Here is a 24,768-nt window from a genome sequence, read left to right as displayed (position 1 = left end):
GCTCTTGAAATATTATGCTTTCTGTTTTTCCTTCAGAAAACGTAGCAGTATCGTGTTCATTTGTTAAGTCATCGCTTTTATGAAGGTTTTATTCATTGGACAACATAAATAGAAGCTTGCGCATGGCTTTGTGTTATGAAAAAAAAAAAAAACTTTCGTGCTTGTAGCGTGGGACCTGCAAGAACAAGATGGCTATTCTTATTGCGTTCTTCTGGAAGGTCCGTTTTCTTCGACTTTCGGCTGTCCTTAATGGCACACACTCCGAGCGAATGACGTCCAGCTGTGCCACAATGTTACCCGGTGGCCAGTGCCATTCCTATGCAACATTCGTGTGGAACAAAAGGTCTGCTAGGCTGAGTCGCTGCCCAAACGTTAATTATTTCTAAATATTCATCCAAATAAGAAATGTACCAACTAGGAGATGTGCAGCGTCTGGATTAGTAGCTACTGTTAATGTGTTCCCTACAGCCAAGTGGTATCAATCCGTAGGTGTGGCCGTAAAAAACCATTTGAATAAATGTCCTTCGTTCGGTGCATTTGCTTTTAATGCGCAGCATTCTTTGTAGAGTACCCCAGCAATTTGGTAGCAAGATCGTGCAATATCGTACCTGTACGCCAAAAGCTTGACGCATTTCCCATATAAATATATAGGTCTTCATAAAAAGGGTTGGGGTGACCAACTTGAAATTGGAAGTGGCATCAGCATAAATTTGGGCCAAGGTGAATTTAGCAGTGATATGGGAGTGGCGCTACCTAAATTTGGGGTGAAATGGTAGTGAGCCAAGCTGAATTTGAGGCTGATATGGGGGTGGCCCAACCTAAATTTGAGGTGATATAGGGGTGGGTAAGCCTGTTTGGGGGAATATGGGGGGTGGGCCAGCCTGGATTTGGGGATGATATGGGGGTGGGAGAACCTAAATTTGGGGGTGATATGGGGGGTGGGCCACCCTAACCATGGGCGTGATATGGGGCTGGGCCAAGCTGAATCGAAGGGGGGGGGGGTAGGGGGGCTAACCCAAATTTGGGAGTGATTTGCGGTGGGCCATCATAAATTTGAGGTGATAGACGGGTGGGCCAGGCTAAGTTTGGGGCTGATATGGGGGTGGGCCAACCTGGATTTGAGGATGATATGGGGGTGGGCCAACCTAAATTTGAAGGTAACATGGGGACGCGCTAACCTAACCATGGGGGTGATGTTTGGCTGGGCCAAGCTGAATTGGGGGGGGGGGAGGTGATGGGTGGACTAACCTATATTGGGGTATGATTTGCGGTGGGGCATCCTAAATTTGAGGTGATCGAGGGGTGGGCCAGCATTAGTTTGGGGCTGATATGGGGGTGGGTCAACCTCGATTTGCAGGTGGTGTTGGAGTGGGCCAATATATATTTGGCGGTGTTGTGGAGGCGGGCCAATCTGTATTTGGGGGTGATATGGGGTTGGTCCTACCTAAATGTGGGGGCAATCTCTGGGTCGGTCAATCTGAACTTGGGGGCGATATGGGGGTGGGCCAACCTAAATTTTGGGGTGCGTCGACTGGAATTTTGGGGGACGATTTATGGAAATTCGTGGGTGGACCAACTTGAAAATTAGGGGTGGCCCAATTGAAATTGGGGATGGGCCAACTCCAAGTTTAAGGCCGGGTGAAAAAAAAATCGGGCGTGGCCGACTTAAAATTGGGGGGTGGGCCAATTTTAATTTGAGGGTGTGCCAACTTGAAATTTGGGGGTGGGCCTATCTAATGTTTGGGGGTCGGCCAATTGAAATTTGGGGGGCCTGTTTACGAATAGTTAGACAACACCAGTGGTGTTTCTGCATCTTTTTCATCATCGCAAAGTATTTATATTAATAATTGTTACCTAATACTCCTCAAGGTGAGCTACCACTCGAGCCTTCCCAGCCCACTGGGCTGATAATGTCACAGAAGTACTCTCATCGTGACAACTGCGACGTTCAATGCGGAGATCACATGAACAAATCGCAGACTGAGCTGACCATTTTCACACCAATGTCATTGCTAACACTACTCGCTCGTGCTAGAGGCAACACAAACTGACAACTATCATAATTCAACTTTCACTCGCACGCTAGTCGACACGCTCTCAGCGCACTATTTCGCCAATCATTGGATAGAGCCTTGCTGGATGTTTTACTGTCATGTTGCGTCGTTTTTCACGAAGGCCGTCTCCCGAAAAGAGAATAGATTTTTGAGATTGACGAGGAAATCTAGTATATAACTCATACGAAGCAAATGTATAAACGGTTATAGTGATTTTTCAAAAATGAATATAAGTAAATAAGATTTCAGATGGTATTGTTTCGACCGGGCATGACAACGAGTTTTTCCCGCCTGTCACAGTGCTTTGACCGAAAACCTAATCACATTGCTCAAACGTGTTGCCCAATACTACATGTGCTAAATGTAGAAAAGTGCGGTGCGTGGTCACAGCTTCAAAGCCAGTCTATTTTGTGTACGGTTGTTTATATTGTAGTAATGTGGAGTTTTCTTCTTTATAAGAGCACAAAAAGAAAAATATAACAGATGGTAGCTAAGCGCAAAGTAAATTGGAAGATCTGAAACCAGCAATTATTTTTAATATGTGGATTGGTCTTCTCCGCCGGCAGATCGCTGTCGCATAACTTCAAAGAATTTTGTTTGTGTGCAACTGCAGCAAAAACGAAAATACTACCATTTCATTGCCAGGACCTTTATGGCCTCCACACACACAAGAAGGACACCAGATAATTGGCAACATCAGTTTATAAACTGACATTGTTTTGCTAATTTCAGTGTAGCGTGGTGCCTGCGGACGGAGTATTTTCTTAGTACCAGTCCAGTGTTAGCAGTGAGAAGCAGTTCGGTCTACCATTCCCATGAGGGCATACTAGCCATTGTAGCGCTTTACTGTAGGACAAATTAAGTGCTGAAAACTTGGTGTGCCTTGTCCTTTCCGCAGGTCGTCCATCCATTCTGTTATGGTGACGATCAACATTGTGTCCGTCAGGCCTCCTCCTCATTTTTAGCTTCACCATCGCGAGAGTGGACAGAGAAAGGAAGCTTTCTTCACAATCAGCCCCAGCGGGATTCCACCAGTCGTAACTGCTGCAATTTGCATTCAGTGACTGGGCATGTTAAGCACATCCTTAGTTTCACAATGACTAGAGTATGCAGAAAAAGTAGAGCTTTGGTCGCGATCACTACCACGAACCCATGTCAATGCAGATATAAGTACGCGCAGGGGCTGAGTATGCTAACCTCTCCGCTACCACCTGCTTCCACCACCTTAGATTTTCCAGGCATACCTGCTTCTTGTTTTCGGCGCAGACGCATGCAGGATAAACGCGGATAACTAAAAAATCTCAGGGCCCTTCCACTCTGTGAAGAAACATGACCTGCAAAGCTGTGCATGTGGGTCCCTTAATGGTGAACTGCACCTCCACCGTATGTCGGCCCCGCATTGCACTGTCTTCGGGATCGGCCCACGTATGGGGAGTGCTTAACGCCTGCTTCACCTCCACCGCGGGTCTCCCTGGCATGGCGTTACATTCGGGATCAGCCCACATATGGGGAGCGCTGAACGCATGCTTCACCACCGCTGCGGGTCGGGCCGGTATTACGCTACCTTCAGGATTTGGCTCTACACGCGGACGCGATAGTGGAGAAAGTAGCCCTTAAGAGGAAGCTTTAGCTCTGGTGGTCCTATCTAAATAAATGTAAAAGGAGAATTCGTTTTTCTCGACAGCCACTGCATCTAATTTGACAAGGTTTGTTACATTTAAAACAAGAACTTAAAATCTAGTGTCTGTTGGTTTCGAATTCTTGAATTAGGTCATCATTTGTTTATTCAAAATTGTCCAAAATGGCAAATTTTAAGAAAACGAAACAATCAAGTTTACAACTCTCTTTCGGCAAAGAAAACTGATATCAATATTATGTACATTGCATCTAACAGCACATCTAAAGTACACAAAATTGATATATTACGCATGAATCTTAGAAAATTTAGTAATATGGAAATACAGCTTTTCCACAACCCTTGTTCACAACATAACGACTTCACGTAAGATATAAATCGGCATATTGGAATTGTCTAATGGATGCTGTTTACAGAACCGCGATATCAGTTCTTTATCTGGAGTTAATAATTTGGAAACTTCTTGCTTGTGTACTCTTCGCACTCTCGAATTGTTGAATATCTTTTACCAAAATTCAGGCCCTAAATAGAAATTCCGCTTCCAATAGTCACTAGAATTTACCTTTCTCTCCCGAATCCAACAAATATTATTAAAATCGGTCCAGAGGTTATCTAAGAAAAGCGTTTCGGCGTTTTACATCTATTTGAATAGGCCGAGTCGGAGTAGGGCCTGTGTTAAAGCTTCCCCTTAACGACATCGCTGTAAAAAAAAGAATAAAAGAAAACAAAAACGCTGCATCCATCAATATCGCCGGCTCAGATTTCGTCATGACGGCACCGTCCCCATCGGCGCGGCTCCGTGAGCAGCTACCAAGCTGTTCACTTTCGTTATCTTCCTTCCCTCGGCGGCTGCGCATTGTCTTGATGCCAGCGGCGCGCTAAATCTGCACCATCATTCCGTCATGCATCGCTTCTGCGACCAAGCAAGCTTTCGGCGGCACACGTACACTGCCGCATTGACACCAAAACTTTAAACTGCTTGCTTTCGAGAAAACAGCATGAATAAAAATGGAAGGCGACTATAAGGCCACGTGGAATATGTTCGCGGGGCCATGCTATTGATGACAGCATCCCGAAAGGCTAGATGTGGTCAGGTTGGCTTTACAGGTTTGGAAGGAATGACTGACGGTCTAGCTGCTTCATTATCACATAAACAGCGCTTGAAGTTGTTAGCGCAGTTTGTGTGTGGTTCCTCCTTTGTGTCCCGTCGTGAACTGCTGTTCTTTCTGTGGCTTTACAGATGTTCCTTTTCTGCGTCAGTTACGCCTTCCAAGAGTGTTTACTTGGAAAATTTTTGTTTGCATGGCTCTTACAGAAGCATGTTCGGTCGGAAGTTTTTCGATTGGCTGCATAATCTCGAGGACGGGCTCCAAACTTCTCATTTTCTTTAGCCACGTAAGAACCATTACTGGAAATTTAATTAACGCAGCTTTGTTAATTACGCAAACAACTTCTCAACTTACTCCGCATCTAGAGATTACCAATCTGAACACTCGAATGATAAAATGATGTTAACATTGTTTGTATCATTTCAATAGTTTTGTTTCGTGCAGTTAAAAGCAGCCGGCATATTGATGGTGTTGTAGACTTCTTATAAAGTAAGTGTGAAAGCTTGGACAGGTTATCTTGGCACAAATCAACTTCATGAGCTTAAGCACACGTGCCCAACCTTGCACGACTGCCTTTACAACCGATTCTTATATATTATACAAGAAGCACCTCAGCGCTACGGTACATCCCACAAGGTGTGCGAGAACATTGTGTGCGCTCCCGATTAAGTGCCTGAGCGTTGGTGGCATCTGGCTCGGTTTCCTGGCATCATAAGGAATAAAAACTGCTGCCTGGAGGAAAGCATTTGGTACATTTTCAGTACTTTGTAACATATGGATCAGCACGGATGTGCACGTTAGAACGAAAAGTACTGAAATATTAAGATGAGGCTTTCGCTGGATGTATTTTAGCTGTCTAATGATAAGATCTAAAGAAAAAATACTGTGATTTTGTGACAAATAATGCTGACATGAAATATGAGCTCCGACACAGTAGCTGTGGTGTAACTGGCCCCTGGACTATTGGGATACATTGAACCACGATACGCTGGTTTGATAGTTCGCGCTTGAATTTCCTGTATGTCGGCGCCGCTGTGCAGTGTTGGAGGCCCTTTTTAAACGACAAGCACTATTTTTCAGCTAATATTGAAAGCAACTGTATTCCTTTTTTAGGGCGGGGGGGGGAGCTTTTTTTTTTAGCGTCTAACCACAGTTCCAAAGTTATCAGTTAGCTCAAGATGCGCCTGCATGTGTTTCTAATATCCAGTATGTTGTCACGGATTCAATAGCGAAAGAGCGTTATCTTATCAGATTGCGCGCGAGAAGCGAATACTGGCCTACATTCGCCGTCACATTTGAGGACCCGAGATTGCGCTGCAATGTAGGAGCACTTCAGTCTGACGAACTGATGCCTTGATCCGTAGATCGGAATCAGAGGAAGCACTTTGCGCGCAGCCATCGATGCGCTTTGAGCGTTTTCTTTTCCAGCGCAAGCTCACCTTATAATGAGATATATTCGTGACTCACTCTTTGGAAGTGTTTTGTTCTTGACATCCCTACAATGTGAGAGTATAGAGGCGCTCCATTTTCATTGAGTGAATACTTGGAAACGGACTAGGCCTTTTCTTGCGTCTGCGTTTACACACTTACCGCATCAATTTATTTTTTATAACCTAATTTAGGAGGCTGTAAAGCACAGCAACCTTTTATTAACAGGACGGTTTAATAACACAGAAAATATAAATGCTTATTAGTCGGCTTTCACCTCATGGTAAGGAATTTCAATAAAGATATCTTTATGATAATTAAAAGCCTATCCTCTTGACAACGTTTAATCTGAGTTCCTCTTTGCAAGCTGATACAGACTTGCAGGTGGTTCGTATCGGGGGCCCTCAACATATGTCTAACCGTCAAACAAAGAGTTATTCCGAATGTTTAATTTCAGGAAGGCCTGTTACCCTCCTGTCTTTCATTCCCGTTCGCAAACACGCATAAGACGAAAGTGCTGCGTGAAGAGCGTCGTTAGTCAAAACCAACGAACTAGCGTAACTCACCTCGCTTATATCGCTGTCATTTAGGCTTATATAAGAAACATATATATCTTATATCGACGCATCACGAATCGAAAAAGAGCTGTCCGTGACCAGCCCAGCTAGGTTTCTTTCATTTCGTACTTCGTAGTAGCGGCTAATAGTAGCTCACGAAGCAGAGCACTGAGTGTGGATATTGCAGAGAAGGTATATACTGTCTCCTCACCCACCGAAAATTGCCCGCCGTGCTACTGGCCATTCGTAGAAAATTGTATATGTGACGCCCTGCCATTTGCAACACCGCAACTTTGTTTTGCGATTGGAGTGTCCAGGTGAGAGAGAAGGTGGTTATGTAGATAAAGACACGCTATTTTCTGCAGTAACATAGGAATGCATGAATGAATGCCTTCATTTATTGAGAAAAAAGAAGAGAAAGCATCAGTGGAAGCACGTCTCAGCAAATTGGCAAAGAAGCGGGGGACAAAGAGGAAAAGCTGGAGGTCGGGTGGCAGGCAAGGTCGCAGTTTAGGGGCGAGAGAATATAAGCAAGAGTTGGTGAAACCAGTTGAATTCTAGTGTAGATCTGTGATGTGGCGAGTAAATGATTGGAGTCACCGCCAAGCATCCGTCATTTACGGTAGTATAAGCACCCGCCGTTCTTGGTAACAAACGTTTACTGAAAACCAATCTTCGCAATTAATTATTCATCAGCCATACCTCGCCACGTATTTCTTAGTGGCAGCTAGGGTCAGTGGATTTCAACTACGCTGTCGCGACAAGTTACGGCTATAACGTGACGCTTGCGGTTACGGTTGCCATACTCGTGACTCTTACTATTGCGCGAATACTATAAACATGGGTTTACTGCACAAGTTAGTGAACAGACATTTTAGAACCGCGTTTCTCACCTTACATACGCTCAACGCAAGCACCATTGCAGTATGTTACGGTGCGCGTCCCTTCAAGACAGAGACGAAAACAAAAGAACGCGTTAGAAGACAGGGTACCGACTTGGGCCTCGTGCCAAACAAATCCAAGCCAACAATATTTATTTTATTTCAATAACCTAAAGGCCCAATGCGGGCGTTACGTAGGGGGGGATTCATCAAAGAAAACTTAACAATATACAACACAGAATATGAACGGCTGAAGACAGGAATAAACAAGTTAATAAGCCAGGTACAAGTTGACAGGGGAAAGAATGGCTAGGAACAGGTACTGAAATAATGCACATGTAGCAAAGCCCACAAAACAAAACAAAAATCGCACCTTCAAAAGTTACAAAACATGTCATCTAATATTCCACGAAACGTTACGGCCCACACGCACACAATGAAAAAAAAGAAACGAAAAAAAAACGAGTATCATTCTACAGTGGAATTTTCTAAGCATGACCAAAGAGCTGTTTGAAATGATGATGTTCCAGCGATAGCCGCAATGCTAGAAGGAAGCGAATTCCACTCTTCAATAGCCAGGACCAAAAGTGAGTATTTGTATCGTTCTGTCCGAGCGAAAATGGGTTAGTCTTCTTCATGTGATCTACACAAGCCGGTGCGTGCGGCAACGGGAGAAGATGCGAACTTGCGGATGGTGTGTTGCTGTGGTAGAGAGTATGGAAAAAAGATAAACGGCTGTGTTTTCTGCGCATGACCAGAGGCGGGAGACGGAGTGATATTTTCAGTATTGTTACAGTTTGATACCGAGAGTAACGGAAACGGATGAATCGAGCAGCCTTGTTTTGTATAGATTTCAACATGTTAACAAGATAGGTATAATGACGGTTTCAGATCACGGATGCGTATTCTATCACAAGCCTGATTAGCATGTTGAATGCGTGTAGTTTTGTGTCCTGGTTGGCTTGGTGTAGTCGGCGTCTAAGAAGACCAAGTTTTTTAGGTGTTTGGTAGTAATCAGTTCAATATGAGTGCTCCAGGATAAATACGAGCTAAAATTTACACCGCGGTATTTTACCGACGCTGAAGTTTCAATGACAGTATTATTAAATGTGTGGGCATTAGGAATCGCCTTAGCAGCGGAAGGAAACTTCAGATGTATAGTTGTGTCTGCGTTAATTACCATCTGCCCTACCACACCAATGAGTTGGCTCATCAAGATCAGGCTGGAGAGCAATGACGTTAACAATCATGCCGTCGCTTCTATGCAAAGAGGTTATGTATTTAAACTTCTGGAGTGACAGTCCAATCCGCCAACTACGGGAGCGCTTGAAGCCGCCGGCGGCCATATTGTTAGAGGAAAAGGAGCACGGTTACAGTACGTGGCTGCAAGCACGCGCGACGCAACTGTGCTTGCGGTTCTGCGATGAAAAATGAAATGAGACCCCTTTAGGAAGTATATCAGTCCGGCATTGTGTATCGCTGTTGTCAAAAAAAAAAAGAATGTCATGGTGGTGGGTGCCTTGTGTTCTGTGTACAATATGTTGCGAGAACTGAAAAACAGTCGTTTCCTGTTTTCTTCACTCAGTAACCTGCCGCGTGCATCGGCACTGTGATGCCCTTTCGTCGATACGTGGTGCCGGGCGGTATTGGCAAAACATGACCTTGAAATATAGTATCCTTATGCTATTTCTTAAAAAATCACTATTTGTGTTAATGAGCGTTTTTGATTTAAACCTAGAAAACAAGAAAAATATTCAACGGTAGGTCTCATTTTTGTCCGGCGTTTCAGTTCTAGCTGAAAAGAGTTGGTGAAAGCAAATTTACAATAAAGCTAAGGCGACCCGCCATCTGCACGAAGCCGAAAGCCTACATGCGCTCCAATGAGGGTAACCTGCCTAAGTTAAAGTCATGCGTCACTGGCGGCTCAAGCAATCTTTACTTTTCTTCTCGTTTCTGCATCCGTTCTGCATCCAAATGCAAGATGCTGCATTTGGGAGATGGGCTCGAATCCCGGTGGTTTGTTTGGGACGACAGCTTTCTGTGCACTCTGGTGACTGCGACGCTCAGAATTAGGCGGCAGCCTGACGACAACGGTCGCCGTCAACGTACCAGAATAAGCGGGCGTGCAAGGTCCCACTTAAAGCCGAAAGTACATTCAGAGGAGATACGCTATACTCTTGTCGGCAAAAAAAAAAAAGTGATGAGTAACGAGCGGTGCTGTTGAGCGACGCTGTAGACCGATAATGTCACCATAGACAGGACCATGCTCCAATCCCGGTGCTCAGCGGAAATATACATCGACAGCATTTCAACTAGCGTGCTATTGATACTTCATTAAGGTCGTTGCGTGTTTGTGTTGTGTCTTGCAGGAGCGAGTAGTATAGGAGATGACATTGGAGAGAAGGCGGTGAGCGAAGTCCGCGAAAAGTAATTGAGGATAGCCATATTGAACGTCGACGCCGTGTTGAAGAAAGCCTGCGACTTCAGTGGCTCAGCCGACAGAAAGGCTTGAGTGGTACCATACCGCTGGGCGTATTCGGTAACCACAGCGATAGACACACTCTTTGCGGAAGTAAACAGAGGAAAGGGACGTAGTGAGTTGGCCGCCCTTTTCAAGCTCTGGTATGGCTTGAAAAATGAATGTGGAGAAGTATGACGCACCAAATAGTATATGCCAATCCAAATGAATCAGCGTGGTCATACTTGCGCGACATTCCATGGTGGCCTGCCACCAGAACACCATGAAGTTGCAGCGATGAAAGTTTTCATTGGGTACTTGAGAATAAAAACGAGTACATCAAAGATATCCGGGGGATGTTTCTACGGTATAAGAACAGATCGCCTTCGCCCCCCCCCCCATTTAACTAAATAACTAAATCACGAATATAAGCTTACAAATAGGGGCATCGTAAGATCGAGCACTAGGGCGCTTGTTGATCTTGTTCAGGATGACGTCAGCGTTTCATTCAGCGTTTATTTCTGAGAAAATGAGTTGGAGTTACGTTTATTTGCATCACAATGGCGGGCATAATCAGGCAAACATTGACAGCATTTCATTAGAGGGTGCCTGACTACTCTGTGGAGATTACGTTTAACAATGACAACAAACAGAGAAAGCTTTGCTTACATAGATTCGCACATAAGTAGGATACGCATAATTTTGTGACTATCAATTTAAAGGCTTCAGAATGGCGCTCATTAGCCCAACATTTCCATCCACAGTGAGCAAAAGCGGCTGTCGTATCCACAGTAGAATTGATTTAAATGGCTTTAATCCCATGGACATATCGTCGCCAACTTTCTTGGGAATGGAGTCGTCAAAATTGAATACAGGTGACAAGGAAATCAGGAGGTTGATGAACGGCAAGAAGGCGGAAGCTTGCACAAGACCTCAGGGATATAAAATGACTTTTTGAGCAGCTTGGTCAGGGGGCCATGCAATGGTTTCCACGTCTATTAAAAATCCTCCAAAATATTAACAGAGGCCGACAAAAATGCGCGAATTTTGGGAACGGTGAAACCGCTGGAAATTTCACGACAGCCTTAGCCTAAATATAAAATACGACTTAAAAATAAGAAACCATAACGTTGACAGGGCGGCCAAATTCTGGCACAAATAAATCGGCTGTTGAAGCAGTTCAGCTGAAACGCAATGGTGCGAAATAAGGCGAGAATGTCGGCAAGTGTTGAAGAAAGGTCAAGTAGGTCCTGTGGCCGACGCCAGCGCTCGGCAGCTGTCAAACGACTGCACGTATTAGCGAGATGCCTGGTCGTCAGTAATTACAGTATGATTCGGGTCTGAAATATTGGACGCGGACTCCATCACATTGAATACAGTGCATTCTTGGACAGATGGTACCCATTCTCTCGCAATGAGGATGGGAACAAATTGTATCACGCGCCGGCTGTCACCTTCCTCCTACTGCCAACATTCCTTTCCCTCCGTAGTTGCTTAGCTTTTATTGGGTTCGGCTGCTAATCACGAAGTCTCAGGATCGAATCCCAACCACGGCAGCCGTATTTCAATGGGTGTGAAATGCGAAAACCCGCATACCTAGGGTTAGGCGCACGTTAAAAATCCCAAGTGGTCTAAATTATTCCCGAATCGTCCACTACGGCGTGCCTCATAATGAAATCGGGGTTTTGGCAAGTAAATCCTCATAATGCGTTATGTAACATTCGTTAAGGATGTCCTGGGCAGTCGCACAACTCTTGAATACAATTAAGTGTCAGGAGTTGCGCGCGAGCTCTTTGGAAATGTCATCATCATCATCATCATCATCATCATCAGCCTGGTTACGCCCACTGCAGGGCAAAGACCTCTCCCATACTTCTCCAACAACCCCGGTCATCTACTAATTGTGGCCCTGTCGTCCCTGCAAACTTCTTAATCTCATCCGCCCACCTAACTTTCTGCCGCCCCCTGCTACGCTTCCCTTCCCTTGGAATCCAGTCCGTGTATAATAGCTGTGTCTTACCAGTACTCACCTACGGGGCAGAAACTTGGAGGCTTACGAAAAGGATTCTACTTAAATTATGGACGAGGCAACGAGCTATTGAAAGAAGAATGATGGGTGTAACGTTAAAGGATAAGAAAAGAGCAGATTGGGTGAGGGAACAAACGCGAGTTAATTACATCTTAGTTGAAATCACGAAAAAGAAATTGGCATGGGCTGGACATGTAATGAGGAGGGAAGATAACCAATGGTCATTAAGGGTTGAATATGTGGATAGCCTTTATGGCGTTCGATAGCTGCTAGTCTACATTGCGGCTATATAATAAAGGCGGAACGGCAACATGGTAGCGAATGTGGAGAACATACAAATCCTGCATATATTACTGCACAATAATTTTAAATAGCGTTCTTGCTTCACGCACGTGGATAACCGCCATAGGAGACTACTTTGGAAGCTAACTGCAAGTACTGTATATGTCGTACCCAAGGGTGTACCTGGCCTGGTGGCCAGTAAATGTGACGTAATATTGCGAGCAGCTTCGGCCATAGCATGCTAACGGATGACGACATGAAGTGACTAGCGCAAGAGTGGACAGGGGACACTAAAGACGCTACAAGGACAAGCGCCCAGTTGGAAGTTTGCGCTTATCCTTGTCGCCTCTTTAGTGTCCCGTGTCCACTCTTGCGCTAGTCACTTTAGCATGAAATACCAACTAGCCCCCTCTCACACCCTGTGACGACACAGGGACAGTTTGCTCAACTCTTGTTTCGTGACTTTTGTATCAAGGTGAAAAACCAACATATCCATGTATATGTCTTAATACTTAAGCACATCTAGATTTGCAGCTTCGGCGATAGCCCATGAGTGCGCATTGCAAAGTCGCTAGTGAAATAATTGTGTGCACCTTAACGAATTCGATAAGGGAAAATCAAAATCCATCCACGACGGCGTCTCTAGTAGGCGCTGTGCGATGTTCCGACCTTAACAATGTATGCCGATTGAAGAAAGGCTGCCCCGAGGTGCTTCTGACGGTTAGGCTAGCTTCTTTACTCCGTAGAATGAAAAAAAAAGAAAAGGAAAAGAGAAGAAAAAAAAAAGAACCGAATCAAAAGCCCAGAATCAACAATTGCTCGTCGCGAGTAAACGCTGGATGACGAGTAATTTCCAGGCGACGAGCGAATACGCTTGATCAAGAACACTGATAACGCCGGCGGGACAAGCATTGTGGCGAAGTTCAATGCGCAGGGATAGCTTTTACTTTTTTATTTTGGTTTGGTTGACGTCATCACGCGTCACCGCGGGAAGTTTGAAAAGTTTAAGGTGAGTACGCCACGTGGTGGCATTCACGCGAACTAAACCCTTGTGTCCAGAAAAGCTGGATACGCTACAAATGAACTCAGAAGCACGCCTCAAGTGATAAGCAAGACATATGTAATGCATTAGCAAGATAAGCGATTTGGGTACACGCAATTCAAGGACTCAAACAAAGTAGGTCGTGCGAACGCAGGTGGCAGGCAAACAGTTGGCCGGGGTTTAACGTGGCTTGAACCTAGTTATACGAGCGAAAGCTCTGTTAAGCACGGTTAGACACGGTTCTTCAGTGCTTCTTCCTGGCGAGCTATATCGGCAGGGTGCTCAGACTCAGCCTGGCGAGTGCGGCGAAGAGCTGACGAGCTCGCACCGGCGCGTGCTTCATCCATGGCGAGACTGAGCGACCAAGCGCCTCCGAATGAGCTGTTATAAACCCTCGCCAATTCACGTGGCACACAGCAACGAGATTCGAGCGAGCGCAGCTGCGACCTCTCTCCGCAGCGGATCACGTGACGTCACACATTCATACCGGCGCGCCGGCGGCTGAAGGTCAAACGGGCGCCAAGATTGACCATGGGAGTGGTACCTCGAGGAGTAGAGCTTTCGCTCTAAAAGACAAAACTGATGATTGCTGGCCATGGTGTTGTTCTTTAATGGAAACACAGAGCTAAGAGGAGGCAGAACATAGAGCCGGAAAAGTCTGTGCGACTGGATTTTTGACCAATCCCACTTAGTTGATATGCGCCGTGGTTCGAGATCATCATCATCAAATGTCGGATGGTAAACTATTTGCTATCTTTGAGTGGCGGAAGAGACTACAGGTAATGAGCTGCCATATTGAAGCAATGTTGAATAGCCCATCTCTGCGAATTTATTTTGATAATATAGTTTGTTACGACAAAGAATACAATGCATATTTCACGCACTGCGGGAATCAGCGGTACGCGAAGCATATAGCAGGCAGCTGTGAGATGCAGCACGACTTGGCGTTCCGCAATACGTACAGTCGCCGAAATCTTTAACTGGTGTGCGGGAGCGGCGACTTTTCCGTGCGTCAGCGCCGTTTGACGGGGCGAGGCTGGAAACAGTCTGAGGCTAAGCGCATGCGGACAAAGCGCGCTCAGCTGGTCCCATCGTCTACTAGGCTGTTTCCAGCCTCGCCGCGTCATACGGCGCTGACGCCCGGAAAAGTCGCCGCTCCCGCACACCAGTTAAAGATTTGGGCGACTGTACCTGATTAACCAACGTTCTTGTGTCTACGTCAAGCAATTGCGCGTGTGATGCGAACTTATGCGTCACGAAAAGAGGATGACGATGGTGATGACGTTAGTAAGGAGACGATGGCATCACGACTGGTCTTTCGGACTTCGGCGAAAAAAACGTTACAGCCTGTTTCGTGGCGACTTCGGCCGGTCGCAAGGCAGTGCATGCAGTCTAACAAAGCGTTTCATAGTGACAGCAGCCACGAAAAAAGAATTGGAGAAGCTGGCACGCTCTTGCTTTCGCGAGCAACTTGTTGATACGCGACATGACACAATAATGCAGATAAGAAAAAAAAGAAAGGTCATGGCCTGTTGGGTTGTGCTGCTGGGCGGATAGGTTTTTGTCTCCAAATCGGACACGACTTCCTTTCAATAAAAGAGGCCGAACACGTATGGCGTGGTACAAAAGCGTCCATAGCTTCCCTATCGCGGAGTGATCAGCCTGAGGCAAAAAATACTTCACATCGAAAAGCCCCCTGCTTTTTACGGCATTCTCCAGGCTCCCGCACGCCAATTCTCGGTTTGCAAGCGAGCGAGTTTTCCACATTCGTTGCGCCTCTCCTTGACGTCACACGTGACGGAGTGCCGTTCGAAATTCCTTCCGTCTGAACATCAAAGTTTTAATGAAAGAGCTTTTTTTTCTGCAGGCAAGCTGCCTGCGGGTCTTGGAGATGACGCAAAAGTAAATGAAGCCCTGCTAAAAGTAAAAAGAAAGTATCCCCGATATGAGACGGCGCTGGCGCATCAAATGCAGTTGCTGCGCATGCATTGTTTGCCCTTCTATGCCCGCGCAGGTAAGCATGATCTTCGACACCGTCGATGTTCCGGACGGGGAACGGCAACCCAGCGCCATGGACGCCTCTGTGCTCGCTTATCACAATATGTCCCTCCTGAGGGCTAGTATGGACCCGGATTGTCGAATGCACGGTGAGTGTGCAGACTGGTTGGAAGGAATGGTGCATTTGGGCTTTGAAAGAGAGCTTAGGTGGAATTCATGCGACTCCGTAGTCCTCATTCGCACCACGACGTTGCAGCGACGCGACGGGGCTGACATTGATATCGGCGCGTATATATACTTTTATCGACGCGTATAGACGGCGCTGCACCGAAAAGCTTCCATTTGCTACAGTACGTATACTATACTTACGCAGAGATTTGCAACAGTGGAGTTGATTCTTGGTTCACAGAAATCGGCAATGGCTTTAGCGTCGAACATGCAAGGTGTGAGCTATTTGTAGCGGCCCATGAAGGGCAAGGAACTTGAAGGCGTGAGCTAAGCGAACATCAAAAGCCTGCACGCACTACCACCATGGCTACACTTGCAAAACAATAATCGCCGAAGATGGCAACGTCACAACTAGCGACGACGCCAAGCTTACGTTCGTCACCGTCAAGTATGCCTGTAGAGAAATCTTGTCTTCGTTGCACTCCACGATAACCTTTATTTTGGAGGCTTCAATCAGGCCGCTTTGTTCAGCAATAGCAACGCTCGCGCTTGTATCAGTATTTTAGGGCGCCCTATAACCTAAAGTTATTTCATTTTGGCTGCATTCCAATCTCCTGAGATCAGATTTACCTAACCGCCGACGTAATCATGGGTCGTAATCAGCAAGGCTGCTTCAGCAGCACAATGAAATGATTTCCTCATTTCGGAGGTGACTCTCGTTTGGTTTCAATGAGAATGGCATTGCCTACCGCGACAGGTTTTTCTTGTCTTATTGGCTGACGAAAGGAGAGGGGCGGGCAAAAGAGCATAGCGTTTCAGAGGGGCCGAGATAGAGCGTTGAAAGTAGATAACCAGACCGGAAGAGGGGCGCCGGCGTCTCCGATTGGCCCGCTTCCCCTCGCTCAGCTTCAAGTGGTTTGCCGAAGATTGCAGCGGCATGCAACGTGGCTTTAAGAATGTCATCTGAACGCAAGCTCAGTGAACAACACTTGGCAGAGCGATGGCGTTTACGTGCCAAAAGGGCTCGGCGACGCTATACTGCCACGCAAAATTTTTATTATACGCAAAGAGATCAATTCCCGCCCGCAGCTCCGAGTACGTAGTGCCGGAGCAATCAGTGGACAACCATCTTCGAGCCCTTTCAAAACGGGGCCATCGTCCGGCTGTCCCCAAAAAGGTTTAGCTTCGTTCGGCATATTAATTAATCTTTCTTGCGTACACGTAGCTTTGACGACCCGAGTTTTTCGCGGTTATGTGACGTCGCGTGACAGAAAAGAGAACTAAGCTTGGCCCGAAAAGATTTTCGTCAATCGCGGAAGATTAATGGCGACAAAGGCGTAGAATAGGAAAGAAATGTTTTAAATGCGTGAGAATTTATATGCCCACCCGACGAGATACTCCCCGTCCCCGGCACACAGGCCTTGGGGATGGGGACTGGGACCTCCGCGAAGTTTGTCCGTCACGTAAGACAATGACCCCCGTAAGCAAGGTAAGAATGCAAAGGCTCATACCCACGCAAGCCAGAGGCTACAAGCGTTCAGCAAATTGAAGCGAACAGTGCTCAGATTTATTGTAGTCACCCTTACAACACACAGGGCAGCATACATTTCAATGAAGAACAAACTCAAGACAAGCATCCGAACCACCAAAAAAGCATTGCATATCCCCCTCAGCAAATGTAGTGGTGGTTTTTCAACAGCTTCGCTAATTAATCCTAATTCACTTTAACACCAAAGGTCGAGGGTTCAAGTGTCCTAATTACCTCTATAGTAATTAACTGTGCCTTATTACCATCACCTTAATAAACATCAATGGTCGCGGGTTCGAGTGCCGTAATGAAATGTATCGAACATGATAAGCGAACGACCGATGAGGGTTGATAACGGTTTATACTGGTTGGATCAAGTTTCAAAACAACGATAGTGACACCGAGCTGCATGGAGATGAGCAAGCGGCACAATGCTTACGCATAGTGAGAGGAATTTCTGCGTGAATTTTTACTTTTGATTGGCCTAATCATGCATAATCAGTGCGTTCACGTAATGCCGAGATGCGAAGCTCTCACGGCTAGTGAGACAGACAGACAGTCAATGCGGGCTTGGCCCCCATACCAAACGCGGAACGCTAACGAAGGAAGTGGAATGGAAACGGATTAAAATAGCATTAGGTTTTAGCGTGCTTGGTTATACGTAGCCAGGCCTCAAGATAATGCCAATGAAAGCACGGATTACAATGAATTTATGGCCATCAGATGTCATGTCATAACATTGCTAACATGACGTTATGATGCAATTGTAACGATGTTTGTAAGGTGGCGCCTTACGCTGCGGCTGCCTGTAAATATTCTTCGAGTCTGCGTTAGCCTCGACGTGAGGAAAGACAATAAATACATAAAAAATAAGCAATAGGATGAGATGGGGAGTTGGTTTGAGCTTCAACTGTAACTCATCGCGCGCGAAAAGGTAAGACGCAGAGTCGGTGAACTACACAGGGCACGCGCTCTTGGAATTCAGTATATCGCATTTCGTTTGTGATATTTATTTATGTTATACTAATATCTGTTGATATAACCTCTTTGATTTTACAAATTTATTTTTCATTTTGTCCCTGCTGTCACCAGGTTATTGCTCTGTGCCCAGTAGCGAGCAGTGCCATTTCATTTAGGATCAACCAAACATCGTTGCTGTTATGGTCTCGAATCGTGATTTATTGAGACGAATGGGATTGGTCACCCAACAAACAATCAAAAAGGGAACGCTATACAACATAAAACAGCAGAATTTTCATTGAGCTGCTTAAAAAAAGTAATAGAAAAGGAAAAAAAGAAGCTCTGTATACGAACAACCATGTTCTGTACAGATCGGCACAGTTTTCTTCGTCTTATTATTCGCGCTGTGTTTCCACAATAAAAAACTGCACGATTGCTATCGTCAAGGTAGCCTCACGGTCGTTAATTGCATTTAAATATCAAAATGCGCACATATACAATTGATACCATGATTAGAGCGATTGAACTGCCCGCCTCAAAAGTGCATGCTTTACGCTCTGTTTACTCGAGTGCCATTTCTCAATGTGCTCGCTCTTCATTATTGAAGCCTCACGTTCTCCTGAACGATCGCGTGCCAACATGCGGCCGCTGTGGAGGTACTGCCAGCACGCGACACAAATGGTGCATAAATTTACCTAAAATTTCTACTTATATGGCTTCAGACGGCCTTGCGATTGTGCAAATTGAAAATTTGGAACAGCATTTTTCTTTATAACTGCCCCGATAGGTGGTGTCCAAATCCACGCCAAAGTGGTGGCGCCCTCTAGGTAAAGAGATGCAGATCTTGAAGGTTATGCTTATGCTGGTTGCATATGGCGGAAGCGATTGCGGGAGCCGGTAAACACCTAATAGGCGTGGCGTTTTGGACATCACCGATTCGCAATAACTACGCATGTGCGCAGAGATAGATAGGTACATAGAGAGAGAGTAATTACTTGTGTTGAAGAAACTTAGCGATCTTGGAAATAAAAAACAGATAATGTGTAATATCTGGAGTCCGAATCCACGCCCTAGCGAGGGGTCCCTCTGTGTAACAGCAGCGGATCTCGCAGGTCATTATTTTATTGACTGCATGCGGCCGAAGCGGCTGTGGAGCCGGAAACATGTTATAGGCGCCACGTTTTGGCCATCATCAGTCCCGACTAACGTTAGCCAATATGTTCAACGAAAAAAAAAAAGGATTTAAAAACGCGGCGCAAGATACGATTTCAAGTCCTACGGTGTTCGGCTATCAGAACGCTGACAGCAGAAAACCGTAGCTTTTATAATTATATATTTTACAATATATTTTAAACATTCTTTTTTTGTTGAACAGCCAGGCTAACGTCAGCCGGGACCTTTTTGGCTGGGGCACACAGCGTAAACAACGTCGCAAGAACGTTTGAAGCTATAGGAACACGAAGAGTATGGACTAATCCTTGCCCTAACCATCGTTCCCATAGCTGAGCAATCGCCGAGTAATTTCTGTAGTAAGATCTATTGCACCCAAGCTGGCGTAAGAAAAGGGAGGCCTGCTGGCGCAGGTGTGCTGAAAACCGAGACGGCGACCGGCTTCGACGTGCGCCGCAGCCGGCTCGACCTGAACGTCCGGGCGCCCAGCACCGAGCGTGTCCTGCAGATGCGGTGTGACATCGAGGCCTGCGCGAAGGCGGCGGCCAAGGCCACGGGCTGTCACCTCAACATCGTCGAGATGGGGCCGCTCTGCAAGCACATGAACTACAACGAATCCTTGCTGAGGATATTCCAGAAGCACGCCGACGACTACGGTGCGTTCCGTTTGGTTTAGTCACAGTGCGACAGCTTCGCGTTCTTCGCATAACGGCAACGCTTAAGCAACTCCGATGTCCGCCGCGCCACTCCAAACAATTCCGCACATTCACTACCTGCAGGTCTTCGCCATAACGCACAAACTTTGCCATTGTTAGAGCCATGCGATATTCGTTGAAAAAAAAAAAAACGGTATGGCGTCTTGTTTGGAACTCCTGAGTGCAATTTCTTAATGGCTCTTGGTGACGATAGCGTGCTGCGCAAGAAGTCTTTTTTTTTCGAATACATGAAGCAAAAATAGAGGTAATTGGGACTGAGAAACCTGGTGGCCTTGAACACTCGTTAATATCGCTCGTTCTTGATCCTTCTTGGTCGGTATAATCCTTGGTCGCGATTCGAGTCGGTCGCGTGACTTTTGTCAATAGCCGGTGTAGGAACGCGGCCTAACAGCTTCGCTGGAATGTCGTTATAGAACTCATTTGTTCCGCGCCGCGTAGGGAAGCGCACCACGGAGATTGCGCGCCAGAGCGCAGACGTCTGGCTCCCACGCAGTAACCTTGCGGTTTGTTACGCGGAGCTTCCTCTGTATCAGAGGAATGTTGAATGCCGCTTTTTAAGAGCAAGAACGCGTTTAGAAAACCTGCCCACCTTCTTTCTCTTTTGATCGGTACAATCGCGAGCTGATATGCTGTGGGAAAGATGAAGTGCCTGGGAAGGCTATTATAGATATGTAATATCAGTTAAGTGGCTCTACGCCGGTCCTTTTTCACCCACGGTAACGGATATCGTGCACGAAGGGCGGAAAGAACAAAGACTGTACTCGGAAAAACAGTGTCCTGCGTGTTGTGCGCATGGTTTTTCCCTGCGCCCGATTACTTATTTTACGCCGCGGTTCGTGGCCTGCGGCCGCTGGCCATCCTCCAGCCAAGAGTGCTTTATGGTTATCATCTACTGACAATAGAAGCAGCGTGTCGGGCTCGAGTGGATCAATCGGGAAGCTACGTGCTTTTTTTTTCCTTTACAAGCCTCCATAGTACAATGCCTAGTCTAATCCTGCAAGAACAAGCTCGGCAGATCACCGCAACTGGTAGATCAAAGGGAGGGGGGCAAGGAAGACAATAGAGTTTTAGCAGAGCGTTTACGATCCGTTCCGCTCAGACCGGCCTATCACAACAATTTGCACACAGCCACTCAGCAGAACGTTACCGGGAACACTGACGCGCGTGCGCATAGCACGCATAGTGGCAGCGGAACGTGGGACGCCGAACACGTTCCGCTAGGAACCCGATTTAGCGGTGCTTCAGGGAGCGTGTAGTTGCTTCCGTAATCATTTTACAGCCAAGCCGAGAGGACTGCAGTGGCGTCTCTGGCCCTGTTAGATAAGCTGAATCAATGCATTCTATGCAGCCACCGGTGTGCGTGAAATGTGTGCGGAGAGGAGCGTAAGCAAACGCTGTGCTAAAACTGCCTAATATGGCAGCACATTCGAGCGGGGCACTGGCAGTAATATCGGTGCGCCGAGGGTGCGGTTGCTCTCGCGGCCAACCCAACTGGACCGGCATTCCTATTGGGGTCATACACGCATTTAATCATCAACAAGCTGAAAGCAGTTCTATATGCCATGTAACCTCGGCAAACTATTCAAAGACGTCTTGCAAGGAAGACGCCCAAAATCTGGAAACTAGTGCGACCTTGTATAGCGACGTCACTCTTCGCACTGACGAACCTCCACTCGCTTGCAGCCGCACACTTTACAAACGGGACGCCAGTGTACTTCAGAAGAGCGAAGACGGCATGCAGACAATCTTGGAGCCCGAGGTCGTTCGAGACTCTATAGAAGCATTGATGTTATCAATACAAGTGATGCAATATTACTTAAAAACGGATTACGCAAAAGCCCTCGCCGAACAATATTTAATGCAGTAATTGGCCCTACGGCATGAAATTGGCGGCGAATTTTATATATGAATATAAAACGGGTTCTGCAGAATGAAGTCCAGTAGGACGTAGACCTACTGGACATGGGTGGGTGGGTGGCTTGGATCTATATCATGGGTGGGCGGCTTGGATGTAGCCACACTTTGGACAGTTCGGTGCGGTGACGGCTCAATCTCTCGAGAACTGACGGATTTCCATTCTTCAAAAGAGGCATTGGACCGAACATAATTGATTAAAACGTATTAGGAAAATGTGTGTGTTAATTAATTGCACATTATCTTTTATCAAGTTACGAAGCCCCCGCGATGACATTATGTTTTATGCTAATGCTACGTGTAAAGTTTAACATTATAATTACATGTATGAAATAAATAAGTGGGCGACATCTAGTGTGGTCGGGATGTAAAGTTATAATAAGGAATGTAAAAATCGAACTCCTGACAAAAACAGCGCGGCTAGAGGGGCTGCGTATCGGCTTCCACATGAAAAACTTGTTTCCTGAGAGCGAACAAGGCTCTTCTGAAAATTTGCTCCAAATGGACAGACCGTACAAATTCACCGGCTAGAATTCATAAATTGTAATATTTGCCATAGCGTAATTAGTTAAGAACGTAGCTAGTGAACTTTTGTTTGCTAGTTTATGTATGTTAATTTATTGCGCAAGTATTGTATGTCTCTGCGAGTAATGCAGCTCAATGGCCAGATTATGCCATGGGCAATTTTTTGGAAATCATGTATAAAGAACATCCACTAGAGAAATTTAGAAAAGAAACGCTGACGTATTACGAGAAGCCAAATCAAGTCAGTTATATAGGTTTCAAGAAACGACAAAATTGCAATGCATCTCGATACGCTGGAGGGCCATTATACTCATCAATGCGGTGGAATGTGATAGAGTGGTGGTTTCACCTGATGGCCTTCCAAGTTCGTGTTAATGGTTGAGTGGAGAGAAGACACGATGAAATAGCCAAAGGAAAGAAGTGGCCTTCTCAAGAAATAAGGCAACTCCGCTTGTTACCTCGAGGCATGTTGGCGTTGCCTCCGCAACTCTCCCGAGGCCCCATTTTCGCTGAAACGGCGCAGCCGTGCAGAGCTTAGGTCACGAGTCTGATCACACACGATATAGCCCCGTCAGTTCCCCTGCAATAATTCCATGGAACCGCAATGGGCCAAGACCTGCAGGTATAGCAGGAACACTCGCGGTAGGTGGTGGTAACAACTTTATTGAGATTCTGCTCAGTTATCTGGCAGGCCCGAGTCATAGGATGGCCCCTCACGAGGAGCGACCCTTTCGGCCCAGGCAACGAGGGCTCTTTGTAGTTTTTCATCCAGCGTTCTGAGCAGCTCGTCCCACGATGTCTGTTGTAAGGGAGCTGGCAGGAGCGACCTGGAAGGGGGTAAGCCTTCGCACCCCCAAATAATGTGATTTTGGGTAGGCAATGTTTGATTTGTGCAGTTTTGGCATATTGGGTTCCATTGCCCATTGGTAATTATGGCCAGCCAATGTGGGCTGGGGAACGGCTAAGTTTGGATTCGACGCAGGATTCAGGCTTGCGCTCGCGTGAGGCTTGCGTTTGGAGGCGGGTAGATTCGCCTTTTTTGCTTGTAGTAGTTTGTTATCTCGTGGTATGTCGTCGGTGCCTCATCCATGGGATCCCAGTCTGAGGGGCACACCTCCCGGTTGATTAGACCTCGGGCTACCCAGCGCGCCTTCTCATTCCCTTGATTCCCCGAATGGGCAGGGACCCATACGAGTTCAACAATATTTTCATTTGTAAAGTCCCGTAGGACTCGCGCTGCACAAACGCCTATGCTGCCTTTCGAAAAGTTGACTATTGCCCTTTTTGAGTCGCTTATGATAGTTTGCACGGAGGGATTTATGATGGCCAAAGCAATGGCAGTCTCTTCCGCTTCCACGGTGGACGCTGTTTTTATGGTCGCGGCGTTGAGGATACTTTCCTCTCTGGTCCCGACGCTCACTACGTAAGTTTGGTGATTTTGCTTTGCTGCATCGACATAAGCGGTGTGCTGGTTGCTTTTGTACCTTTCTTGAAGGGCCTTGGCTCTGGCAGACCGCCTCTTGTCGTGTCTCCCAGGGAGCATGTTCTTGGGTAGCGGTTTTACTACCAAACGGCGTTTGATCGCACCGAGTAATGTTGTTCTTCCTGCTGAATTCATAACGTGATTCAGCCCGAGTTTACTTAGAATGACCCTGCCAGTTGCGGTGCTGGAGAGTCGTTCACGTTGTGCTGTTTTATGGGCCTCCACGAGTTCGTCTAGGGCATTGTATATACCTAGCTCAAGTAATCGTTCAGTGTTCGCATACCTCGGGAGACCAAGGGCAGCTTTATAAGCTGTGCGAATGACGCTGTTAACCTTTTCCTTGTAAGAAAAGCGTAGGTGGTAGTAAGGGTAGGAATACAGGATTCGACTGATGAGGGAAGCCTACGTCAGATGTCAGATATCAGCCTCCTTCATACCGCGGTGTCGTGTGGCTGCTCGTCTGATTAGGCCACATATTTGGCGGGTTGTCCTCTGTAATCGGACAATCGCCTCAAAATCATGGGTGCTATGTTGAATTAGCGTAAATACTGGAATGCGTGACGCGATGTTACGTCATCGGCGCCAGTGCTATAGCGAAGAGTGGTGTGGTTGATGACACTCTGACGATACAATGAGAAAGCGTGTAACATTACCGCTGCTTACTAAATTAATTTCTGCTTTGTTATGGCGCACGCGCAGTTCCAAGTCGTTAGAACACGCTTTCCAGGTATTCGCTGTTGCCTAACGCCGTGACAAGAGAGAGCTCAAAGGAAGCGAATCCTATCTTGATTTGAAAGATGGGAAAAGTCAGATAACAAATCCTCACTTCG

At 46.4% G+C, this 24,768-nt stretch overlaps 2 protein-coding genes across 3 annotated transcripts in view; one reads left to right on the top strand and one right to left on the bottom strand.

Moving 5' to 3' along the window:
• LOC135908617 (uncharacterized transporter YutK-like) overlaps positions 1 to 24,768 on the bottom strand; it is a 141,472-nt gene that overhangs the window by 83,539 nt on the left and 33,165 nt on the right. The window lies entirely within an intron of this gene.
• LOC135908610 (peptidase M20 domain-containing protein 2-like) overlaps positions 1 to 24,768 on the top strand; it is an 88,127-nt gene that overhangs the window by 57,132 nt on the left and 6,227 nt on the right. For both annotated transcript variants that reach the window (XM_070532288.1, XM_065440430.2), the window contains exons 5-6: positions 15,491 to 15,623; positions 19,714 to 19,956. In XM_070532288.1, the coding sequence (XP_070388389.1) occupies positions 15,491 to 15,623; positions 19,714 to 19,956 (376 nt within the window). The remainder of the gene's footprint in view (positions 1 to 15,490; positions 15,624 to 19,713; positions 19,957 to 24,768) is intronic.

This window comes from Dermacentor albipictus, chromosome 1, assembly GCF_038994185.2.
Source record: "Dermacentor albipictus isolate Rhodes 1998 colony chromosome 1, USDA_Dalb.pri_finalv2, whole genome shotgun sequence".
NCBI lineage: Eukaryota > Metazoa > Arthropoda > Arachnida > Ixodida > Ixodidae > Dermacentor > Dermacentor albipictus.
The sequence above is the reverse complement of the archived record's forward strand: the minus strand, read 5'-3'. Positions and strand labels throughout refer to the sequence as shown.